Raw genomic sequence first — 17,658 nt, 5'->3', positions numbered from 1 at the left:
TAAATCTTTCATTAAAAAGTTTAAAAGATTATCCATCCAAACACTTTATTTCATCACTTTCCTCAACTCTGAGATAAATAAAAACATCCATATAGCTTTAAAAACTGAATGTATTATTGAGATCAGCATAGATGCACCATAACTTCAGTGCAATATTCATGAACACATATTCATCATCCATCCATTTAGATGGATCCCCATGATACTGTTTCCTCACAGCAGCATCATGGCAGATGTATGTATTAGTATTTTATACTTACATTCAATTTAGAGACAGAAATTAAGGTCATGTTTGAGCAGAATGCTTTATGTGTGTGTATACACGTGTGTGTGCGACTGTGTGAAAGACTTTGAGTGCTTTTTTTTGTTTGTTTGTTTTTTCTATTTTATTTGTTATGTAATTTACTTTGATATGTGTAAAGACTCGTTTTATTTTTGTTGTGCAGAAATTGCTTTTTTCATGTTACGAACATTGTGTTGTCTTCGGCATGAAAGGTGCTTTATAAGTAAAGTTTGACATGAAAAAAAAATTATTTTCAAGGTTAAGTTCTTGTAAAAATATGCATTGCAGAATAAAGAAAATAAATAAATCACACTATAATGGCATTCAAAAGAGATACAATGTTAGTTTGTCCCTTTTGTGTTTTCAAAATCATTAAATTATACTTATATATACTTGTATATACTTAATTATACAAAAAAGACAATACAGCTGCTCTGTAATAAGCTAAAATTACAGTGCAACAGAATTTGCAATGGAAATATGTTGTCCTCTCTTTCAGTAACTAAAATCTATTCATATTGTGATTCTCTGGATAAAAATGGTGTCTACTGTTAGTTAATGCCGCTGGTCTCAGAGAAGTGTATTGTTGCTTCTGATTCCTTTAAAGATGTGTAGTAATTAAACATCAAGTCATTTTATGTGCAGCTGGTACTTGTTTGTGTAGTTTCTCTTGTCAGTGCACAATATATACAGAGATTGTCATATATGTATATATATATACACACACACTCACACACACACTACAAAGTGCTAATTTAAAACCACTAGAATTGTAACCTATACCTATGTTATCTCATAACACAACACGAACCACTGTATTAATTTTTAATGGGATTTGCACCATGCAATAAATAAGACAACAATTTTCTATCCTTTAGACTAGTGTCCTAACAATTATGTAAATATTTAACATCCCACAATTATATTTCATATACTGTATACATTGCTCCCCCAGTAGAAATAGATGTCTGCCACCATGTCACAGTTTATGACTAATGAACATGTTATGTTTGTTCCTGTTTGTTCCGCATGTGTAGTGGAGAATATAAAGCTTTCGGATGATGTTAATTTGTTGGTAACATGTAGCAGCACTTTCTGTTGTGAATAAAGTGAAGTACTATGGCAACGAGTTTTCCTGATGTCTAGCTTGTACATGTTGATGCAGTTGCACAACTACAGAGTTAATTAGCTAGCACACAAACTCTAGGTTGCATGTCTACAAAGGTTCAAACCAGTGGTATGACTTCAAAGTTTTCAACTACCATCAGCAATAGTCTTTCCTATGAAGTGCCTGTTATGAATGAGCTATATTTATTATGTATTTTACATTCACAATTGTAAAGATGTTCAGTGTGTTTAAGGTAAGCTGAGTTACAGTTGAAGCTCAACATGGTTAATTACTGTTCTTGTCCCACACTTCAATCACACTTGGGGAATCATTGGGCTTAATTATGCCTGACTTTGTGATGTTTGGTAGCACTATTCTCTCCTCTTCCATTAACCAGCTTTCTTTGTTAACTCCAGATGCACTTTTTTAGAATCTTTGGATTATACTCAGAGGGACCCACTGATTTACAGAACATAGAACAGACTTGGAGGATTATGAGATTTAAATAAATATCAGTTTGTTTGTGTTTATTTGTTTATTTACATTTATTTACCCCAAGGTTTTGTAAGGTGCTCTTTTTGTTGTTCTTGTTCTGTACTGTACTACTAAAATGATTGCACTAATCTTTACATTACGTGTAAAAACAGGGTTTCATGTTTAACTACCTATTTCAAGATTTAATCTTCTATGCAGTCAATTGTAGGCGAGCACATAAAATCAGACAATGAGTGAGAAACTTTTGGATGCGTCTCATGTGTCACACATGTTTCCGATCATCTACTTGTATTTCATCACCACAAAAAAAGTAGGCTTAAGATTTCCTAATAATAAACAGTTTCTCAACAAGGCAAAATACTAATGAGCTTAAATCCAACTGTGACACGGTATAAAAAGGCGATGATCTCTCAGAACATCATTATAGTCCTGTTTTCCAGCTGAGACAGTGTGCTGCCGTTGCAAAGACGTGACTGTAACTATACAATTCTTTGATTGTCTTTATTTTCTTGGTTTTGTTCATGGAAGTTTGATTTCAAAGATAAACGTGACTATATAATTTTTTATATATATAATCCAACAGGTGATAAGTGAAACCATGTTTAAAGTTGTCATTTTGCTTGGAGTCCTCCTGAGCCTTGCCTTGGCTGATTCTGTGAGTGAGGCATTGTCAACAAAAAACTCTGTCAGTGTTCTTTTATTGTAAAGCCAAACACATTTAAATCTGTTCTCTCTGTTTGTTTAGCAGCAGAATGACTTGGCATCCAAACGAGTTGAGCGCGGACGTCCTGGCTCCTTCCAAAGTGTAGGTATCTTGTTAGAAATGGATTTGTCTAGAATTCAACATTCATTCAGCCGCTCACTTGGATCCTGCTGCAGATGTGAACATATACGAATTGGTTGCAGGGCCCTCTGTCTTCTCGCCGCCATCATGGTCGCCCTTGTTTGGACTCAAAGTTGCTCCAGGACCTTCTTGCCCTCCTAAAGAACCAACAGACCACAACTGCACCAACTAGTACAACTACAACAGCTACAACTACCACCACAGCAGCTTCTACACCCACACCTGCAGCTACCACTACCACAGCCACTGCTACTACAGTGTGAAATTTAGAATGAAAATCTGTGTTTAATAAGTTTTAAATCACCAGTTTGTGATCTTTTACTGGGAACTCCACCCTGTCTAAAATGATCTTCTTGTTCCAGTGAATGTAAATTTAAATCTCTTTTTTCGCTGTGGTATATTCTAAATAAACCAGAAAAAATCAAATAAGTTATGTATATGTGTTTGTTTTTTCCAAAAACTATCAATTTGAGAAACAACAATAAAGTGTATGTGTCATGTCTAAATTTAAGAGTATGACTAAAAGTCACAATCTATGCAAGGAAAGGATTTTTACACATGCTTGAAATGTTTTAATACCTACAGTATCTAAGACAATACTGTAAATAGGAACTCACTTTACATTTCAGGGTAGTCTGTAACAGAACTACACAAGAGTTGGGTCTACAAACAAATGGAGCATCAAATTAATCATGAGTAGCACAATAATTCTATTTTATTTATTTGTTATGTAATCTACTTTGATATGTGTAAAGACTCGTTTTATTTTTGTTGTGCAGAAATTGCTTTTTTCATGTTACGAACATTGTGTTGTCTTCGGCATGAAAGGTGCTTTATAAGTAAAGTTTGACATGAAAAAAAAATTATTTTCAAGGTTAAGTTCTTGTAAAAATATGCATTGCAGAATAAAGAAAATAAATAAATCACACTATAATGGCATTCAAAAGAGATACAATGTTAGTTTGTCCCTTTTGTGTTTTCAAAATCATTAAATTATACTTATATATACTTAGTTATACAAAAAAGACAATACAGCTGCTCTGTAATAAGCAAAAATTACAGTGCAACAGAATTTGCAATGGAAATATGTTGTCCTCTCTTTCAGTAACTAAAATCTATTCGAATTGTGATTCTCTGGATAAAAATGGTGTCTACTGTTAGTTAATGCCGCTGGTCTCAGAGAAGTGTATTGTTGCTTCTGATTCCTTTAAAGATGTGTAGTAATTAAACATCAAGTCATTTTATGTGCAACTGGTACTTGTTTATGTAGTTTCTCTTGTCAGTGCACTATATATACAGAGATTGTCATATATGTATATATATATATACACACACACTCACTCACACACACACTACAAAGTGCTAATTTAAAACCACTAGAATTGTAACCTATACCTATGTTATCTCATAACACAACACGGCCCACTGTATTAATTTTTAATGGGATTTGCACCATGCAATAAATAAGACAACAATTTTCTATCCTTTAGACTAGTGTCCTAACAATTATGTAAATATTTAACATCCCACAATTATATTTCATATACTGTATACATTGCTCCCCCAGTAGAAATAGATGTCTGCCACCATGTCACAGTTTATGACTAATGAACATGTTATGTTTGTTCCTGTTTGTTCCGCATGTGTAGTGGAGAATATAAAGCTTTCGGATGATGTTAATTTGTTGGTAACATGTAGCAGCACTTGCTGTTATGAATAAAGTGAAGTACTATGGCAATGTGTTTTCCTGATGTCTAGCTTGTACATGTTGATGCAGTTGCACAACCACAGAGTTAATTAGCTAGCACACAAACTCCAGGTTGCATGTCTACAAAGGTTCAAACCAGTGGTATAACTTCAAAGTTTTCAACTACCATCAGCAATAAGTCTTTCCTATAAAGTGCCTGTTATGAATGAGCTATATTTATTATGTATTTTACATTCACAATTGTAAAGATGTTCAGTGTGTTTAAGGTAGGCTGAGTTACAGGTGAAGCTCAACATGGTTAATTACTGTTCCTGTCCCACACTTCAATCACACTTGGGGAATCATTGGGCTTAATTATGCCTGACTTTGTGATGTTTGGTAGCACTATTCTCTCCTCTTCCATTAACCAGCTTTCTTTGTTAACTCCAGATGCACTTTTTTAGAATCTTTGGATTATACTCAGAGGGACCCACTGATTTACAGAACATAGAACAGACTTGGAGGATTATGAGATTTAAATAAATATCAGTTTGTTTGTGTTTATTTGTTTATTTACATTTATTTACCCCAAGGTTTTGTAAGGTGCTCTTTTTGTTGTTCTTGTTCTGTACTGTACTACAAAAATGATTGCACTAATCTTTACATTACGTGTAAAAACAGGGTTTCATGTTTAACTACCTATTTGAAGATTTAAGCTTCTATTCAGTCAATTGTAGACGAGCACATAAAATCAGACAATGAGTGAGAAACTTTTGGATGTGTCTCATGTGTCACACATGTTTCCGATCATCTACTTGTATTTCATCACCACAAAAAAAGTAGGCTTAAGATTTCCTAATAATAAACAGTTTCTCAACAAGGCAAAATACTAATGAGCTTAAATCCAACTGTGACACGGTATAAAAAGGCGATGATCTCTCAGAACATCATTATAGTCCTGTTTTCCAGCTGAGACAGTGTGCTGCCGTTGCAAAGACGTGACTGTAACTATACAATTCTTTGATTGTCTTTATTTTCTTGGTTTTGTTCATGGAAGTTTGATTTCAAAGATAAACGTGACTGTATAATTTTTTTTATATATAATCCAACAGGTGATAAGTGAAACCATGTTTAAAGTTGTCTTTTTGCTTGGAGTCCTCCTGAGCCTTGCCTTGGCTGATTCTGTGAGTGAGGCATTGTCAACAAAAAACTCTGTCAGTGTTCATTTATTGTAAAGCCAAACACATTTAAATCTGTTCTCTCTGTTTGTTTAGCAGCAGAATGACTTGGCATCCAAACGAGTTGAGCGCGGACGTCCTGGCTCCTTCCAAAGTGTAGGTATCTTGTTAGAAATGGATTTGTCTAGAATTCAACATTCATTCAGCCGCTCACTTGGATCCTGCTGCAGATGTGAACATATACGAATTGGTTGCAGGGCCCTCTGTCTTCTCGCCGCCATCATGGTCGCCCTTGTTTGGACTCAAAGTTGCTCCAGGACCTTCTTGCCCTCCTAAAGAACCAACAGACCACAACTGCACCAACTAGTACAACTACAACAGCTACAACTACCACCACAGCAGCTTCTACACCCACACCTGCAACTACCACTACCACAGCCACTGCTACTACAGTGTGAAATTTAGAATGAAAATCTGTGCTTAATAAGTTTTAAATCACCAGTTTGTGATCTTTTACTGGGAACTCCACCCTGTCTAAAATGATCTTCTTGTTCCAGTGAATGTAAATTTAAATCTCTTTTTTCGCTGTGGTATATTCTAAATAAACCAGAAAAAATCAAATAAGTTATGTATATGTGTTTGTTTTTTCCAAAAACTATCAATTTGAGAAACAACAATAAAGTGTATGTGTCATGTCTAAATTTAAGAGTATGACTAAAAGTCACAATCTATGCAAGGAAAGGATTTTTGCACATGCTTGAAATGTTTTAATACCTACAGTATCTAAGACAATACTGTAAATGGAAACTCACTTTACATTTCAGGGTAGTCTGTAACAGAACTACACAAGAGTTGGGTCTACAAACAAATGGAGCATCAAATTAATCATTAGTAGCACAATAATTCTATTTTATTTATTGCTATGTAATCTACTTTGATATGTGTAAAGACTCGTTTTATTTTTGTTGTGCAGAAATTGCTTTTTTCATGTTACGAACATTGTGTTGTCTTCGGCATGAAAGGTGCTTTATAAATAAAGCTTGATATGAAAAAAAAAATATTTTCAAGGTTAAGTTCTTGTAAAAATATGCATTGCAGAATAAAGAAAATAAATAAATCACACTATAATGGCATTCAAAAGAGATACAATGCTAGTTTGTCCCTTTTGTGTTTTCAAAATCATTAAATTATACTTATATATACTTGTATATACTTAATTATACAAAAAAGACAATACAGCTGCTCTGTAATAAGCAAAAATTACAGTGCAACAGAATTTGCAATGGAAATATGTTGTCCTCTCTTTCAGTAACTAAAATCTATTCGAATTGTGATTCTCTGGATAAAAATGGTGTCTACTGTTAGTTAATGCCGCTGGTCTCAGAGAAGTGTATTGTTGCTTCTGATTCCTTTAAAGATGTGTAGTAATTAAACATCAAGTCATTTTATGTGCAACTGGTACTTGTTTATGTAGTTTCTCTTGTCAGTGCACTATATATACAGAGATTGTCATATATGTATATATATATATACACACACACTCACTCACACACACACTACAAAGTGCTAATTTAAAACCACTAGAATTGTAACCTATACCTATGTTATCTCATAACACAACACGAACCACTGTATTAATTTTTAATGGGATTTGCACCATGCAATAAATAAGACAACAATTTTCTATCCTTTAGACTAGTGTCCTAACAATTATGTAAATATTTAACATCCCACAATTATATTTCATATACTGTATACATTGCTCCCCCAGTAGAAATAGATGTCTGCCACCATGTCACAGTTTATGACTAATGAACATGTTATGTTTGTTCCTGTTTGTTCCGCATGTGTAGTGGAGAATATAAAGCGTTCGGATGATGTTAATTTGTTGGTAACATGTAGCAGCACTTGCTGTTATGAATAAAGTGAAGTACTATGGCAACGAGTTTTCCTGATGTCTAGTTTGTACATGTTGATGCAGTTGCACAACTACAGAGTTAATTAGCTAGCACACAAACTCCAGGTTGCATGTCTACAAAGGTTCAAACCAGTGGTATGACTTCAAAGTTTTCAACTACCATCAGCAATAGTCTTTCCTATGAAGTGCCTGTTATGAATGAGCTATATTTATTATGTATTTTACATTCACAATTGTAAAGATGTTCAGTGTGTTTAAGGTAAGCTGAGTTACAGTTGAAGCTCAACATGTTTAATTACTGTTTTTGTCCCACACTTCAATCACACTTAGGATATAATTGGGCTTAATTATGCCTGACTTTGTGATGTTTGGTAGCACTATTCTCTCCTCTTCCATTAACCAGCTTTCTTTGTTAACTCCAGATGCACTTTTTAGAATCTTTGGATTATACTCAGAGGGACCCACTGATTTACAGAACATAGAACAGACTTGGAGGATTATGAGATTTAAATAAATATCAGTTTGTTTGTATTTATTTGTTTATTTACATTTATTTACCCCAAGGTTTTGTAAGGTGCTCTTTTTGTTGTTCTTGTTCTGTACTGTACTACTAAAATGATTGCACTAATCTTTACATTACGTTAAAAAACAGGGTTTCATGTTTAACTACCTATTTGAAGATTTAAGCTTCTATTCAGTCAAATGTAGACGAGCACATAAAATCAGACAATGAGTGAGAAACTTTTGGATGTGTCTCATGTGTCACACATGTTTCCGATCATCTACTTGTATTTCATCACCACAAAAAAAGTAGGCTTAAGATTTCCTAATAATAAACAGTTTCTCAACAAGGCAAAATACTAATGAGCTTAAATCCAACTGTGACACGGTATAAAAAGGCGATGATCTCTCAGAACATCATTATAGTCCTGTTGTCCAGCTGAGACAGTGTGCTGCCGTTGCAAAGACGTGACTGTAACTATACAATTCTTTGATTGTCTTTATTTTCTTGGTTTTGTTCATGGAAGTTTGATTTCAAAGATAAACGTGACTATATAATTTTTTTTATATATATAATCCAACAGGTGATAAGTGAAACCATGTTTAAAGTTGTCATTTTGCTTGGAGTTCTCCTGAGCCTGGCCTTGGCTGATTCTGTGAGTGAGGCATTGTCAACAAAACCTCTGTCAGTGTTCTTTTATTGTAAAGCCAAACACATTTAAAGCTGTTCTCTCTGTTTGTTTAGCAGCAGAATGACTTGGCATCCAAACGAGTTGAGCGCGGACGTCCTGGCTCCTTCAAAAATGTAGGTATCTTGTTTGATTTGGATTTGTCTAGAATTCAACATTCATTCAGCCGCTCACTTGGATCCTGCTGCAGATGTGAACATATACGATTTGGTTGCAGGGCCCTCTGTCTTCTCGCCGCCATCATGGTCGCCCTTGTTTGGACTCAAAGTTGCTCCAGGACCTTCTTGCCCTCCTAAAGAACCAACAGACCACAACTGCACCAACTAGTACAACTACAACAGCTACAACTACCACCACAGCAGCTTCTACACCCACACCTGCAACTACCACTACCACAGCAGCTTCTACACCCACACCTGCAGCTACCACTACCACAGCCACTGCTACTACAGTGTGAAATTTAGAATGAAAATCTGTGCTTAATAAGTTTTAAATCACCAGTTTGTGATCTTTTACTGGGAACTCCACCCTGTCTAAAATGATCTTCTTGTTCCAGTGAATGTAAATTTAAATCTCTTTTTTCGCTGTGGTATATTCTAAATAAACCAGAAAAAATCAAATAAGTTATGTATATGTGTTTGTTTTTTCCAAAAACTATCAATTTGAGAAACAACAATAAAGTCTATGTGTCATGTCTAAATTTAAGAGTATGACTAAAAGTCACAATCTATGCAAGGAAAGGGTTTTTACACATGCTTGAAATGTTTTAATACCTACAGTATCTAAGACAATACTGTAAATGGGAACTCACTTTACATTTCAGGGTAGTCTGTAACAGAACTACACAAGAGTTGGGTCTACAAACAAATGGAGCATCAAAGTAATCATGAGTAGCACAATAAGCTGCAATAACAACCAACCCCCTGACAAGTCCACTTCTAATTTTATTTTAGTCCTGTTTGATATTCAAAACACCAAATGCTTTGGTCTTTAAATGCTGTGGTTGCTAACTTTGTCCAGCTTCTGTTTAAACAACACATAGCAAGCTTATCACAATAGATTTCTTTTCTTGTTCCACTTAATAATAACCTCAAAACAACATGACGAGAGCTCAGATAAAAGATGCTCACAAGTTTAACATGTATGCTCACTTTAAATTGTTTCACAAGTAAATTTTCATTTTCTTGATAATATTGTGAGCATAAAAGTACATATTGTGCTGTGCTGTTGGTTTGTCTTCCATTTCTTAGTGTTGTGAAGGTGACTTGCAACTCTAAATCCCTACTCTAATAAGGGTTTGCAGGGTGGGGTGCAAACTTGCTCAGACTGGTCCTGCTTGATGTCAATGAGCAAAGCTCAATACAACTTACCAAACTTACTCACACATTTACACAATCTGGATTTTCAAATAATTTTATGGCATTAATAGATATTGGTGTGAAATATTTAAGAATCTGGAATAATACTGTACTTAACAACTCATTTTCCTCATAAACACACAATGAATCATTTAACCACTTGATATTATGTTAATCGTAAAATTGCACAATACAAAAAAGACTGTACAAGATACATGATGAAAGATAATAAACACAACAAAGTTGCTTGAAACCAGTACATGTCGCAAACGTTTAAAGTTGTAATATTCAGTGATGCAGTAGCAGTCATCAGGTTGATTTTAATGATAACCAAATATGGGCAGAAACAAAAAAAAAAACAAAAAACAAAACAAAAAACAAAAAAAAAAAAACTAAAAAAAACTAAAAAAACAAAACTAAACTAAAAAGAATAGACCCAGCAGGACTTTTCACACATATAGTCACTACTGTCTCATAGTACTACATGAATTAGGAGCTAACATTCACATTAATAAGTAGAATCACAATACACATGAAAATTATAGGAGAATGGATTTTTTTTTATTGTAAAGGTGTCTTCTTTGATGTAATCAGTGAGCATGCTGGAAGCAACTTTGATTAACCCCCCCCCCCATTAACAGTTCTCTGCTACTAATACAACAGCTAATGATGCCTCACCTCAGATATTACTGCCTTCTAAATGTTGAAATCTTTAGTAAATATACAAATATTCAATATATCCTGTTAAAGAGGTTTGTGATTTAATCTTTTAACTTGTTTAAATTAAAATCCACCTTCTAATATGACATAGGTATATGTAGTCTTAAATTGGTCATATAAGGAATCTTAGGGATTCTGTTTCATTTGTTTTGTATGAACTGTCTGTTGTGATGAAGAAATAAGTCCCAGACTACCAGACAGGGCAAAAAAATTAAATAAATAAAATTAAAAAATGCCCTGAAGAAACTTGCAACAGGGTGTAAAATATAATGATGGCAATAGAGGTAACAATTGAGGTCCAGAATGTGTAAAGATAATTATATGGTATTTGGAAAGGCTTGAGCAAGTATTGTTTTTCAGGGGAAAAGTACAGCTCTTAGAAACACAACTGTTTCGTAAGTGTGAAGCTTTTTAAAATCCCATCAGATGTTGCTGACTTTGACAATAGGAACTTTTTAATTCTGTAGGATTAATAACAGGATGTGAGCATTTAATGATTCAAAAATCCCAACTAATCTAGTGATGAAACTGTGTTCACGCCTTTATTGGTTTGTCTCTGACCAGCCACACCACATCTGAGATGAAGTAACTCATTTTGAGTGGTAGAGCAATGTAGACACACTGGGGCTGTTTAAAAGCTAATTGAGTTTCTTGAGGCGGCCAGCTGAAGAGAGAGCACATGAGCTTGATATTTTCCTCATTATTACCTTGCTAATTATTTTACTGTACTTTAAGACGGAGGCAGATCTACAGTATGAAGAGCAAGATGAAGATTTTCCTTCTGATGATTTTCTTCCTTATAAATTCCCATGCAACTGTAAGTGCAAAAATATAACTACAGTCTTGTTTTGTGAGGTTATCATGACTGATAAAGATTATTTTCTGGTCACACTTAATTTATTTTTTATTTACATCTTGCAGAACTGCCATGGCAGGCACAGGTCCAGCAGTGAGTCTGACAGTGTTGAGGTAAGAACTGAACTATTTGTAATCTATAATTCTAAAAATTTAATGTAAAATAATGCAAGCTTTTTATCAAAAATGTACTTTTGTTTGTTTTTACCTTCCTCCAGAGAGGCAATCCGTGGCCTACAATTGATATCTGTGCTCTGTTTCCTGTTCTGTGCCCAAAACCATCTACTACACTACCACCAAAGACCACAACAAAACCAACCACAACAAAACCAACCACAACTCAAAGCACAGAGCCCCCCACGACCACAGAGCCCCGAGGAGATGGCAAGTGAACTGATCTGAAAACAAGAACAGCAGCATGAACTGTGCATGAACTGCACTTTAATTCATAAATGAATTTTTATATGTGCTGATAGTATTTTGTTATTCTGAAACCTTGACTGAATAACGTTTAAATAGCTTTTTCCAGTAAGTTTACATATAATCACATTTCAGCAATGATTCAACAACCTTTCTGCATTTATTTGTATGTCTTTTAAATTGACACAGTCATTTTTGTTTTATGACATTCCACTTGATATAAAACAAATTTAAAAAGTTACAAAACGCAGTGAAATATTCTGGAATATGTAAAACTGAGAGGCACTTACTTATGATGTAATGACAAGTTTGTTAGAGGCTGGGACAGACGCCGATGAGAAGGTGCTGACTATGTGTCAGTGGGCATTTCACTGGATCAGCAAAGCTTAAGAAAGGGATGATTGTAGATGACTCTGTGCTTCATCAGTGAAGTCTGTCCTACTGTATTTTTAACTCACCCACCTGACCAAAATTTTCATTCATTGCTCTGCACTTCTGACTATTTACACGTTGTCCAATCCCATCAACCCTATAAATATGTAATAATTTACTGTGTCTTTGATATGATTAGTTTGTGCCAAAACATTGCATTTTTCCACATATCCTCACAATGAATGTCAACATTGTTTTTGGAAGTTTCTCTTGTCTCCTAAACAAATGTAATTTTCTTTAAATCTGCACTGAGAAATCCTTTATGGGTGTTTTGACTTCTGTGTTGTGAATTTTGAGGTGTGATTTTTTTTTTTTAAATAATAAACACTAGTTTAAAACAATTTATTTGTGGGGTAGGGTTTTTGTGGTGACTTGTATTTTCAGCAGGGATCATACACTGTAAAAATGAGAATGTTAAGAAAACTACCAAGTTCAAGGCAACGTACTGCATTAGATCTCTGAGTTTGGAGACCAATCTAGTTTGAACAAAGTTTAAGAAAATTCCCTCTAGTTGTCCCAACTAATTATTATTTGATGAGATAATTGATCATCCACATGTATATAAAAAAAAAAAATAAATTGAATTTTGTGTTCAGTATGTTTAGATGTACAAATAAGAAATCAATAAAATTCCTTCTAACTAATTACTTTTTCTTCTAAAACTAAATGTTTTCTTATATATAAAACCCAAACTAATATAATATTTATAATATAATCATATTTTCAAAAATAAAAGTTTAATAAACATGTTTCTTATAAACAGCAATACAACTAAAAACAAATATTACATTTCAAAATCAAATTAAATTCCCTACTAATTGATATTCTTCATTCTATTTAAAAGTAAATTTGCTTAATCTGGATTCTTTGTGGCAGAAAAACTGATACACTGCTTTTTGATTTAAAAAAAAATACCACAAAGCAGCTTAACATGTTATTAATTTCAAGGATAGTACACAGATAGATTCTATACTTTTTTTAAGCTATATGGACAATAGTTGAACTGACTTTCAAAGGGTCCACATGCCAAATTTGGCCCACGGGCCCTACTTTGGGCACCCTTGGTCCAGACTTATGACAACTTCTGTGTTTTTCCAATATAATTATGTCTTGAAACCATGTTTTCACAGAAAACCTATCAAATTTAGTAGAACTAAGTAGGATTCAGTAGTAGCTTGTTAGAACTACAGCAAAAATAAGAAACAAAAATATTTCAATAAGAGACAGAAATAAACTAACATTACACAACACTATGTTGACGTCATAGCACATAACAGTTACCTTAGAGTAATAATTTTGAATTAGGTGTTAAGGTGTCTAGTCACCTAACAGTTTTAATAACTAGCAAAACTGAAAGTAAATACATTTTTTTTTTTTATCTTGATAGCTTTCTGCAATTTTTCTAAGAGATTATGCTTGGAAAGAACAAGAGGCATTGTGTTTTCTTGTTATTCATGCTAGACTAAACTTTTTTTTTTTGGTTATGCTTTATCATCCTGGAGGGCGGACTGTGTATTAAATAACTTCCGAATTTTTTTATTCTTTGAGTACATTTTCTTTCATTTTTGTCAGGCAAAAAATGTGTTCCATTCCACAAAGATTTAGAGACATAGCTGTAAATAAACATCAAAAATGTATCATTATATGACATGTACAGTGCAAGTCAAAACTTTGAACAGACGTCCCCTTACATTTAATGGGAGGGTCTGTCTAGACTTTAAACTAGTATGTGCTATTCAGAAATTGCTCGAGAGAACTTTAGCTTCATGAAAGGCAATATGCCACTTCTAGTGATGCACTGGAAGTAGCAGTTTAATACAATGAACTCTTGTGAGGAAGTATTTCCCTGACAGGGCATGTTTAGATGTGCTCATGAGACACCTGTACTTTGTATTAGTTAAAGTAAATAATAAATGAGAATGCTATGAAAGGCATTACACTTCTGACAGAGAGAGATACTTTTCATTTAACATCATAGACATCACGATTGTTTAGTAATGATACACAGTTATAGTTATTTGTCTTCACCATAGTGCTTCTGTATGCACACACAAACACTGACTAACTTTAGGGGAAATTGATCTGTACATGTGTACATAGTGAGCATATGGAAGAAAAAATTTCTTCTTTTTTCTTTTACTTCATTGTGTGCTTTGTGGCAGACAGTCTAACTATAGTTTACATGCTTGCAACAGCTTTGGAGAAAGTGCACTTTTCTGACTTCGTTTTTGCACATTCCACACATATGGTCTGGTAATTACACCAGTTAGACACTGACACATCTGCCAGTGTCTGCTTGTGGGTGCTCTGAGTAACAGGAAACCTCAAGTACTGGCCCTTTACTGTTTGTTCATTTGTATAGACATTACAACATTATAATTGGAGGATAGCATGCAGTTCAAGGTGTTTAGTACAATTTTCTTTTAGTTTCCACCTCCCTGCTTCATTCAGGACAAATGATTAAGTAGATTTTGTGTATTTCATTCTGCAATGTGATTGGCTGTTTCAGTCATGGAGTCAGTGCATAAGTCCATGCGCCCATCTAGACAGTTCCAGTATATTTACTCAGTCTTCTGAAGGGACATTACATTGGGAAGATTTTAAATGATATAGGTTATCTGTAGTTTTTGGAAATGATTACCATATTGTTAGTGTTATGTCCCATCATATTGGTGTCTGCTGTACCAGTAAGTAGACTTAAATTTTTTAAAAACAATATTCAAAATAATTCTTACATTGTTGTAAATACACAGTTATTAGTTTTTCCCCCATTGGTTAAACATTTTCTCTGTTTAACATTTGACATAGTTTCTCAAATCTTCATGAGCTCTGATAGTTATTGGAGTTTTCCTTCTTTTTCTTTTACAGGTTGGGCCACATGTCCATCCTCCACAGCTGTCACAAGGAGAAACCACTCAAAAAGTTCAGCCCGTTGAAGCCACAAACCAGATACCTGAAGCTCAGTCACCAGCTCCTCTTTCTCCCGTTTTGGAGCAACCAAATCATGGGACTCTCCAGCAGCCAAATCCCCAGGGCAGTGCCCAGGCCTCATCACCACTCTACATGTGGTTTCCACAAGGTGGCAGTCCAGTGATTATCCCACTGTATCAGAGTGCCCAAGGATCTCTGCCTGCTAACCAGCTGACACAACAGCCTCTGGTGGGTTAAATAAAATAACACTTACTTTACTCTTTAATTTTCCACTCACGTGTTACAACAATGACGACTTAGATTCCACTCTTTCTAATTTTTTATTAATGGTGTTAACAGATTTTTCCACCTTATGGATTCTTGCCAGTACCCCCATCACCCTATGGCAATCAGCCGGTAAGATATTATTAAGAGATGCATTTCTTGTGCCTGCAGCTGGATCACACACAGACACATACATACACACTACAAAGCATTGCATGTACAACAGACTAAGTAGAGGTTTCCAGCCACATCGCACTTCAGCTTGAAAGATAGTCCCTTGGGGTGTTGAACATTTTTCTACAATGCAGTAAAGGATTTCTTTTTTTTTTTTTTTTGTCGTGTGTTGTCACGTACACTTTCAAAGGAATTTTGAGACAACCTGAGCTCTTTCATAACAGGCAGTGTTGTGCAAACGAGGATGTCTGTATTTAGCCATATTTACTGTTTGATTTATGTTGCTGGGAACTCACACCTTATTGCACCATGTTGCTCAAGTGTCACTGATGATAATTTTTATTTTCAAACCAGGTGACATTTACAGTAGGATGTAAGAATTACATTTTAATTTTCAGTCAAGGCTGGAACTTGTGACGAGTCTTTTTTTAAACAAAGAAAATATTGTCACTCTTTTCTTGGAAAGTTTCCCCAATATGGATTCCCGATGATTTTCCAGTCATCTGTCCCTCCATCTCCAGCAAATCAGCTCCCAAACAGTCCAATGTTACCTGCAGAGCCAGCTACACCATTAGGAGCTGCACCTCAGCAAACACAACAGGTTTCAACATTTTCTGTCATAAAAGAAAATATGTGTTAAACTTCATTTTATAGAAACTGTAAGACAAATGAAAAAAAAAAAAGCTATATTATAATCCGAATATTTTGCTCATCCACAGAATCCGTCAACTGCCTACACGCTACAACAACTCATGGTGAATACACAATACCTTGTGATGTTGGATATTAACTAACTTTTGTAGTTTCCCTATTTTCACACTGAGAATACTCATTTGTCATGTGCTGACAATGTTTTCCAGAACCCTTCACTTGGCGGTCTTAGCTCGGAGGAACTTGAAGTAAGCCAGCCAGATTTTTATCAGTCTTTCAGCATGTTCAAACAGCCTGTTTAGTGAACTCAGTGATCCTACTGATGATGAAATTGTTCCCCCTCCTGCACCTCTAACACTATCTGTCCCTCTTCTATATTTCAGACTGTTGCTAAGATGGGGCAGTTGGGTCTGTTTATGCCCACAGTGCTCACAAACCCACCTGCAGGTGGAGGAGCAGTTCAGCCTCAGAGCCAGGCTGCTGGACTTAAAAGCCCAGAACAGCATGGCACAAGGCCAGCTGTGGGGAGCTCAACAGCTGGAGTCCCATCACTACAGAGGCTGGCCTGCTCGGGATCTCAGCCAGACACAAAAGGCCTTCCAGCAGGTTTGGAGAAAGGAGCAGCGGAGGCTTCCATTGGCCAAACACCTGGTCAGCCCAAACTGGGAAACCTTGTCTGAGACAACAGCCACCAGCAGAGTTAACAAACATCACTATCATTATTAACACAATACTGATTTATAAGTAAACTGTCTTAAAGAAATAATTAACCACTATTGTTACTTACATTATTTCCACTTTGTTTCTTTTTTGTTTCTTTTCTTTGTGATGAAAGACACCAAATAAAAAGAAAAGCAAGATATACTTGCTATTAATAATTTCTAATGATAAGCATGTTTTTTTTTTTTATTTCATTTAGTTGAAATACATTGTTATCCTGCATCATTGTTCTTGTGAGAATCACTGGTAGGCACTGCAAACAAGGTGTAAGTCATATGGAAATATACTCCCTTTTTTTTCTCTCTTACTCTGCAACACAGAATTAAAAGAGTTGTACAGATTGTATAGTAAAAGAGTTTACTGTACAATCACATTGTGTCAGAGCTCAGTATATTGGCACCTGGTAGGGAAGGAAAAAAAAAAACTAAAT

At 34.9% G+C, this 17,658-nt stretch overlaps 3 protein-coding genes across 5 annotated transcripts; all 3 read left to right on the top strand.

Moving 5' to 3' along the window:
• The first annotated feature begins 5,353 nt into the window (after nucleotides 1-5,353).
• LOC121638622 (spore coat protein SP96-like) lies at nucleotides 5,354-9,304 on the top strand. 3 transcript variants are annotated; one of them, XM_041983497.1, is made up of 4 exons: nucleotides 5,354-5,421; nucleotides 8,599-8,670; nucleotides 8,760-8,819; nucleotides 8,921-9,304. In XM_041983497.1, the coding sequence occupies exons 2-4, from the start codon at nucleotides 8,614-8,616 to the stop codon at nucleotides 9,158-9,160; spliced, it is 357 nt and encodes a 118-aa protein (XP_041839431.1). In that variant the 5' UTR covers nucleotides 5,354-5,421; nucleotides 8,599-8,613; the 3' UTR covers nucleotides 9,161-9,304. The 3 variants fall into 3 exon arrangements, with proteins under 3 accessions (XP_041839431.1, XP_041839430.1, XP_041839432.1); XM_041983496.1 differs by lacking the exon at nucleotides 5,354-5,421 and adding an exon at nucleotides 8,413-8,488; XM_041983498.1 differs by lacking the exon at nucleotides 5,354-5,421 and adding an exon at nucleotides 8,431-8,488 and having other exon boundaries at nucleotides 8,763-8,819.
• A 2,090-nt stretch (nucleotides 9,305-11,394) lies between these two features.
• LOC121638686 (platelet glycoprotein Ib alpha chain-like) lies at nucleotides 11,395-12,823 on the top strand. Its single transcript, XM_041983608.1, has 3 exons — nucleotides 11,395-11,598; nucleotides 11,703-11,750; nucleotides 11,855-12,823. Exons 1-3 carry the CDS (start codon nucleotides 11,536-11,538, stop codon nucleotides 12,026-12,028), a joined length of 285 nt encoding a protein of 94 aa, XP_041839542.1. The 5' UTR covers nucleotides 11,395-11,535; the 3' UTR covers nucleotides 12,029-12,823.
• Nucleotides 12,824-15,025: 2,202 nt separating this feature from the next.
• Nucleotides 15,026-17,458, top strand: ambn (ameloblastin). The gene is made up of 7 exons (XM_041983558.1): nucleotides 15,026-15,175; nucleotides 15,357-15,647; nucleotides 15,759-15,815; nucleotides 16,324-16,458; nucleotides 16,577-16,612; nucleotides 16,718-16,756; nucleotides 16,892-17,458. The coding sequence occupies exons 1-7, from the start codon at nucleotides 15,122-15,124 to the stop codon at nucleotides 17,186-17,188; spliced, it is 909 nt and encodes a 302-aa protein (XP_041839492.1). The 5' UTR covers nucleotides 15,026-15,121; the 3' UTR covers nucleotides 17,189-17,458.
• Nucleotides 17,459-17,658: the final 200 nt, after the last annotated feature.

This window comes from Melanotaenia boesemani, chromosome 4, assembly GCF_017639745.1.
Source record: "Melanotaenia boesemani isolate fMelBoe1 chromosome 4, fMelBoe1.pri, whole genome shotgun sequence".
In the NCBI taxonomy this organism is placed as follows: Eukaryota; Metazoa; Chordata; class Actinopteri; order Atheriniformes; family Melanotaeniidae; genus Melanotaenia; species Melanotaenia boesemani.
Note: the sequence above shows the minus strand (reverse complement) of the source record. Positions and strands in the feature narration are given on the sequence as shown.